Source organism: Cynara cardunculus (genome assembly GCF_001531365.2).
Source record: "Cynara cardunculus var. scolymus isolate 2C chromosome LG 2, CcrdV1, whole genome shotgun sequence".
NCBI classification, from domain to species: Eukaryota; Viridiplantae; Streptophyta; class Magnoliopsida; order Asterales; family Asteraceae; genus Cynara; species Cynara cardunculus.
The window spans coordinates 8600548-8609106 of NC_037529.1; the positions used below are offsets into that span (position 1 = coordinate 8600548).

General features: G+C 31.8%; 1 protein-coding gene across 1 annotated transcript; it reads left to right on the plus strand.

Moving 5' to 3' along the window:
• Positions 1 to 4508: 4508 nt before the first annotated feature.
• Positions 4509 to 7598, plus strand: LOC112507837 (beta-amyrin 28-oxidase-like). The gene is made up of 3 exons (XM_025112565.1): positions 4509 to 5498; positions 6081 to 6268; positions 7101 to 7598. Exons 1-3 carry the CDS (start codon positions 4550 to 4552, stop codon positions 7398 to 7400), a joined length of 1437 nt encoding a protein of 478 aa, XP_024968333.1. The 5' UTR covers positions 4509 to 4549; the 3' UTR covers positions 7401 to 7598.
• The last annotated feature ends 961 nt before the right edge of the window (positions 7599 to 8559 follow it).

Here is an 8559-nt window from a genome sequence, read left to right on the forward strand (position 1 = left end):
GAATTTCAAATAGTTAATTTGATACTAATATCGATATATTTTTGTCAAATTTTTATGATATWTTCAAACATATATTTTATTCAAAAATTAAAACATCATTGCTTTCTCAAAATCACATAAAACCATATTATAACATTAACTGAAATAAAAAATAAAATAAAATATTAAAATCACAATGTATCTCGTTGTAATACACGAATACGCTTCTAGTATATTATATATCACAATTTTGTGTGATTTAGAATTTTAGAGGACGAAACAAATTTATAAAATTTATTTGGTTTCTCGTAATTTAATTAAATTTTTTAAATTTAATAATAAGGCGTATGGAGTTGGTGAAGTCAATGGTTGGTTAGATATATATATATATATATATATATATATATATATATATATATATACTTGGTTGAATCTATGACTATTTGTGGTGGACCCACTTAAACTTAAGAACCTGACCAGGTCAACGTCAACATCTGCCATTCGACTCTTACGCTCACAAGTAGATCTCCAGGGATGTTTTTTATATTTTAATATTTATGTTTCTAGAATACCATATTTTTATTTTAATGTTTTCTCTTTAAAAAAAAAACGATAATTGTGGTTTATAATATCATCAATTTTATATTATTAAAAGATATAATCGAAGTAATAGTGATTATTAATACTATTTGCACCTCCGTTTATATTATTAATTAAATATATTTGAATTATTTATGTTAGAGCACGATACTTTTCCCAAAACATTTTATTTTCCTTTCACCGGAGACATCTTACACACTTTTTCCAAAGTTGTATTTTAAAGTTTTCTTCAACTACGTTGAATAACAAATATAATGTTATAAACGTTGATTAATTAGTAACGTTGGTCATAAAATTGAGACACAGATGTAATTATTTTCTAACCATAAGTGTACACGGGACAAATTTAATGATTAATATCAAATAACAGTGTAATCAAAATATCATCAATTAAATATAGAAATTAAACATTGTATGTTGATTCAACATGTAAGCAAGCAATTGTTCAAGGATTCTTCTTGCATTGTGTAACAACCCAAGATCATATTTGCATAAAAACATATACTTCCATATATCAAAGAAATATAACTTTACATAACTGGTCCCACTAATTACGAAAGTTACATTACAAAGTAGCTATCAAATTTTTTTCACAAAATTTATATACAACACTTGAATACATAAACAAGTATTCAGATACAAAAGAATAACATATTAGCCTACTATCCCATACAAGCATATTTATAACTCATCATAATCAATTTCCCCTTATCCTCTGGTTGTGCTCGACCTGTAATGCACATTTTTAAACATAAAATGAGGGTTAAACCTTCAGATCTAATGAGAAATCTCCTTGATGCTATTATAGGGTGAGAATCACCAAATCACATTTATGAATTCATATTTGTATTGGTCACAAGTAAATAATATTTTCACAATCCAAACTTCATTTATCTCATCAAGATAGCCAAATAACTTGATAAACACATTCTGAGTAAATTTATCGCATCACATAGATGAATTTATAATTTTCTCGCATCACATGAGTGAGACAATCTCATCTACTCGCAACACACTGGTGCGAGAACCTCAACTCATCGCATCATACTTGTGCAATAAACCCAACTTATTGCATCACACAGGTGCAATAAGTCAACTTGTCACATCACAAGAATGCCACAAACTCACTTCCTCGCATCATATAGATGCGATAATCACTTTTCATCACATCAATAGGATGCAATAACTCTAAGTTATCACATCACACACTGACGACAACTCCAAGTCATCACATCAAGGATGCGATAACAATAAACACTTTGATCAAAAACCCAGATTTTATAATTCAATGATTATGTCACCCTTATCCGGGTATACATCTCTCTTTGATATGCTACCCTTATAATCAAAATACACTTCTTCTTGATATGTTACTTTTATTTCAACATATGATATAAACATAAAAAATCCATATTTATGCTAATTATAGATTCAAAACAATTTTATATCAACCCATATAAAGAACCATACGTTTCTAATTCTAATTTCCAAATAAGGAAAGTTGTAAAATAAACTCACCTTATGTAATTCACGTAGATGATATGAAGATGAAATAGCAACAAGTATCCAGGCAAAGATTCAAAGAACTCAACTTCCTTTTTCGGTTATTGTTTTAATCGCACCAAAGAAATACAGACAACAAAGTTCTCTTCTTTTTCTCGGCTTCAAAACGTACACACACATACATAGGAAACCCCTTATTCTTTTAAACCCACTTTATCACCCCCAATGAGATAACCTAATTATCTCATATTAATTTACTCAAAATATGCATGAGACGATGGGATGTTTTTAAAAACATTTAATCACATAAACCATTCAGCCTCTCAACTTACCACCAACATTAGAAAACAACTCTGAGTTTTATAACCAAATATCTAGTTATCACACATTGTGCATGAACCATCACACTTTCTAATCTCTAGGTGTCATACTTGAACAAAGCCACCATTAGGAACTAAACAAATAGTCTTCTTGTAAGGCCATAAGCCAAAACAACATATTAATATAGTAACCTTCAAATTAATTAATCTCACATTCTGAGATTTAGGGGTTGTTTGTTTACCTCTTAATAGTTCCATTAAGAGGCAGCCTCTGAATCGTTAAGAGGTAAATCTTGTTTGGAAAAAAAAAGTTTGCTTCTTGATGGTTCTAAAGCCATCTGAATGATTTTGTATCATCGGCCTCCCTTAACCATTAAGAGCCCTAATTTTATCGTAAACAATTACTAAACAATTATATTTCATTTTGCACTATATCATGAGAAACCTTTTAATCATTCCGACCACTTAATGATTATGCACAAAATCATTCAACAACCGCCAACACAACCCCTTATATAAGGATCTCTCTGTATTTTATTCAAGTGAGATGGCCAGGTTGCACGAACCCCACCGTACTTAAATCAATCATAAGCACATGAATTCCACTTTCCATCAATGTGAGGCAAATTGCTATAAACTCACTCATTGAAATTCCTATCGTTCTCATTAATTAGGCGTACCCAACATTTTGCTTACTTACTAACGATGTCGTATTAGTTATTCACTTGTATATGATGTTAGAAACATCCAACTTTCCATCAATATATGGGATAGATTGTCACAAGCTCTCCCACTTAAATTCATCACCTCCTATCAAGCTTAAAACTTGTTTATAAGCAATGTGGAACTCAACTAATATGTTACAATTTTCTCATAGGGACTTGTCATGGTAGATGAAGTTTGCCCCGTTATCCTGATTATACAAGATCGACTCTGATACCATTTGCAATGCACCAAATCAAAAAGTAATAAGTTGATACACTAACCTCCAAATCAACTAAAATATATTACGAGCGTTCTGACATGATCGCCTATATATGCATCTTACAATTGTATTTATAGGATATCCATGGAAAATAACATGAATTAATGGAAAGAAGGACCACTTTATACATATAACTTCCATATTTTTTTTTACCAAATGTCATTAGTTGATCAACTAACTCATCAGAGCATCTTCAACATATTCTCTAAAATACAGAAAATGGAGCTTTTGTTATCTATTTTACTCCAATAGATTCTTTATATAGTTTTCAAAAATTGAGAAAACTAAAGGTAAACTCCAAGTTTAAAAAATTCTTTAAATTAAACTTGATGTATCGAGAGATAAATTAAATCTTGTTCATTCCTACCAATAGAATGGTTATCGTTATTTTACATAGTCTTTTAAAATAGAAAATATGGTAAAACTAAATATAATTTTTTTTATAGATTTTGTTTTTTGATTTATGATTTTAGAAAGATTATTGGGATGACATCAGTTTGACAAAGATAGCGTATGCTTTGGATTTTGCTTTCACCCTTTTGACTAATACTACATACGCACATATTCAGCGGTTTGTCTTCTCTCTCTCTCTCTGCAAATTACATTCAAACATAAATGATTTTAGTTCCCATTTGGTTTATAGAAATAAAATCAATTTGAGGATTTGGATTTCAAATTTCATATTTGGTTTGTTGGATTGTTCGGATTTAAAATCTTAAGATTTAATTAAAATTTTAGAAACATATATAGGATTTTGAAATCCTTAAGGGATGCTCGGGATTTCGTAGGATTGTATAAAGTAAGGTTTTAAAAATATTAAAAACATTTGTTTTGTAATAATTGATTAATAAAAATATAATTTAATTATTTTTATAATTATTTATAATATTTTTAAAAATTATTTATAAATAATATAATCTAATTTCCTTCCAAATCCTACAAATCAAACACACCAATAATTTCCATGAAATCTAAACCCCTAAAAAAAAACTATAACCGGGCCCTTAGTCTGATATTTTTTTTCTCTTTTCTCACCTCTTTGGTATGCTTAATTTAACATGCTTCATGCAAAACTTTTTCTCTATATATAATGCTTGAGTTTTCTATCAGAAATCACTCAAATTTAACTCATCAAACGAGAGAGTTTAATAACTAATCAATAATGGATGCCTTTTATGCTTCTCTCCTCTCTCTCTTTCTTGTTCTCGTCTCATTCTCATTTCATTTGGTGTTCTACAAGTCTAAACCGGCTGTAGAAGGTAAACTTCCGCCTGGCCAAACAGGGTGGCCTGTGATCGGAGAAAGTATAGAGTTTCTTGCCACCGGGTGGAAGGGACACCCTGAAAAGTTCATCTTCGACCGCATGGTTAAGTTCTCATCTCATGTCTTCAGGACCTCTCTCATGCTAGAGGATGCTGCGGTGTTTTGTGGGTCTGCTGGTAACAAGTTTTTGTTCTCCAATGAGAACAAACTTGTCCAAGCATGGTGGCCTTCAAACGTCGACAAGATCTTCCCTTCTTCCAACCAAAACTCCAAGGTAGAAGCCATCAAGATGAGAAAGATGCTTCCAAATTTCTTCAAGCCTGAAGCCCTACACCGATATGTTCCAATTATGGACACGATGACACAGAAACACTTTGAAAACGGATGGGAAGGCAAGGACCAGATTGTGACATATGAGCTCACCAAGAACTTCACTTTCGGGCTTGCATGCAAGATCTTTGTTAGTATTGACGAACCAGAACGAGTCAAGTATTTATCTARCCCATTTGAGAGCATTGCTCTAGGGCTTCTCTCGATCCCCATAGACCTCCCCGGAACACCGTTCAGGAGAGGAATTAATGCAGCCAATTTCATTAGAAAAGAACTCGTTGCAATCATAAAGCAAAGAAAGACAGATCTGGCGGAAGGGAAAGCTTCAGCTACACAAGATATATTGTCACACATGCTTTACTTTAGAGATGAAGATGGCAAATTCATGGAAGAATCTGATATCGCCGACAAGATCCTCGGATTGTTGATTGGTGGCCATGACACTGCAAGCTCTGCGTGTGCATTCATTGTGAAGTATCTGGCTGAGTTGCCGGAGATTTACGAGGGAGTCTATAAAGGTATTAAAAGAAATACATGCAAGAATATATTTTCTCAACTCTAGGTCATATATATATATATCAACACACCTACGATTCATATTAAACTTTATGGAGTAACTACCAGCATTAACATGCACAAATTGTTGATGATTATAAATTAGTATTAAAAGCTTTATTAACTTTGTATAGAACAGCAAAATTTGACGTAAAACGAATGCAAAATTATAATGTAGAAATTAACGCGTATAAAATTACAGGACTTGATTGCTTGATAATATTTTTGTGAATATATATTATATATGTATGAGTGGTGTTTCACCAACCAAATTGTTTCTTAATTAGGAAAAAAATTAGCATATTTCTATATTAAATATTCTGAAAAATTATAGACAAAATTAAGGATATGTTACAGGAAATGAATCAAATGATCAGAAGGAATTAGAACCAGAGATTGACCTAGCTAATTAAGATGGATTAATGATGGTAATTAATTATTAATAAGCATAATTAAAGATCAATAACAAACTAATGAATCCTAAATAACTTAGAGTGAATAGATTTTGATAATTAATTTCTTTATAATATTGTAATTGCATGCAGAACAAATGGAAATTGCAAAATCTAAAGCATCAGGAGAGTTGTTGAAGTGGGAGGATTTATCAAAGATGAAGTACTCTTGGAATGTTGCATGTGAAGTTCTTAGATTAGCTCCACCTGTGCAAGGTGCTTTCAGAGAAGCCATTACTGATTTCATGTATAATGGTTATTCAATTCCTAAAGGCTGGAAGGTAATTTACATGTTATATACATATATATGTTCAGGTTCCGGGAAAAACAACAAAAAAAATGAAAATTGAGGAACATTTTAGTAACCGTTCATCTAGACGTATGTACATATGCATACCGATAATTTTAAGCTTTCTCTGGTATACACATGTGCATAATATGCATTCGTGCATAAAAACCAAGAAACAACTTCAATTACCGGTATGCACAAGTGCAGAGTGTTTCTCAGTTTTTCATTTTTTCGAGGTTTTTCCCTAACCTTCCCCCTACCCCTCTATCTCTCTCTCTCTCTCTCTCTCTCTCTCTCTCTCTATATATATATATATATATATAGAGGAGCGATCAAATGAAAACCACCCCAATTTGTAAAAACCGTAAAAATTACTCTCATCCGTCGTTAATCTTATGAAATTTTTTCATGAAATTGTTAATCTTGTGAAATTGTTTCATATAATATTTTTTTTAATGAAGTTGTTTCATATATGGTTAGGAAATTGTCTCATATACTACTTAATGAAATTTTAATGAAACTATTTCATGTATTTCTCTAAAATTAAAATAATGAAGATGATAATATTCAAGATTAACATCCTCCACAATAAAAATGATTAATCAACCTCTCATAATTACAAAAAAATGAACAAAATGAAAAATTATGATTGGTGTAATAAGGTTTTTACGGTTTTTACAAATTGAGTGGTTTTCATTTGATCGTTCCCTATATATATATATATATATATATATATATATATATATATCAGTTAACCATTAAGATTTCCATTATGAATATTAGGCTTTTAATTAGTTTTTAGCTAATGGGTTTTCATTTTACAGTTGTATTGGAGTGCAAACTCGACCCACAAAAACCCTGAATTCTTTTCTGAACCTCAAAGGTTTGATCCATCAAGATTTGATGGCAAAGGACCAGCACCATATACATTCGTACCATTTGGAGGAGGACCTCGTATGTGCCCTGGAAAAGAGTATGCCCGCTTAGAAATACTTGTGTTCATGCATCATCTAGTTACAAAATTTAAATGGGAGAAAGTAATTCCAGATGAGCAAATCATCGTCAACCCGATGCCTACTCCTGCCAAGGGACTTCCCATTCGCCTCTATCCTCGTAACATTTAAAGTTGGTACTCTGGTTCCTATCCAAATTATATCATTGTGTGTTTCAGTAAAAAAAAAGAAGTCGATTTCAAAAGATGCAAATAGCTCAAAAACGAAAAATAGGATCATTCTCAAAGTGTACAATCGTAAATTAATCTTTCTGCTTTTAATTTGTTGTATCTCTGTCATCAATAATGTATATTCTTTCAATGTTCACTCACAAGTAAACTACATATTGTGTAAAGGTACTCTTATTTTGGGATAATATTCATTTTTGCTTTTTCCGTCTAAAATAATCGGTCCGTTCCATTTGTATCTTGAGTTTAACGATTTACCATATGTTTTACGCAAAAAAAACTGCGGCTTGTGTATTTCGACCTCGCCGCATGCATATATAGGTTGCTGCACCGGCTTGCAAACAACTAATTCGGGAACCAGGTGACCTAGGCTCACGACACAAGGTCGGCCTGGCCCTAAGTCTCGTGTACAAGAATGGCCCAATAAGGGGCCAGATTTAGGTTAAATTTGATTGGTGCTTTGGTGAAAATTATGTTACACGTTAACTCCCATTTGATCACCTCCTCAATCAATACCAGATCTTACAATTTTTTTAACATCCCAGACAATCGTACCATATATTGTCCATTATGTCTACACGACTAGACCTGAACTTATGGTTTTAAAACGTGTTTAATAGAGGAGATATCTAGTCCCTTATAAGACAACCTTAGTAATTCCCTTCCCAACCGATGTGGGATCTTACAATTAATTTGTTGGTAATCGATATATTTGTTGTGGGTGTTGATGTATCATACAACAAGGTTCGACATACTGTGTGTTGTAAGTATTATTTCAAGATTCACGCATTATCCTTCTTGGAGTTTTGCGGTTTTTAAGGCAGGGAGTGTTTGGAGCCATTTATCCAAAACTTTCACCTGCTAAGCGAACACATGAAATTCAACATTATTTGTTTCATCATATAAGATTTTAGTCCATTAAAATATCATATGCAACAATTTACTAACCAGAGAAGAGTAGTCTATCTCACTTATCAGGTATCTCGATTCTTGCCATGTTCATCCAATATGATAATACGATTTAATAATATTTGTCGCATAAATGTTTGGTAAAAGGTCCATTATTGTTTACGACTTCACACGTTAATTAGTCTTTTCATTAA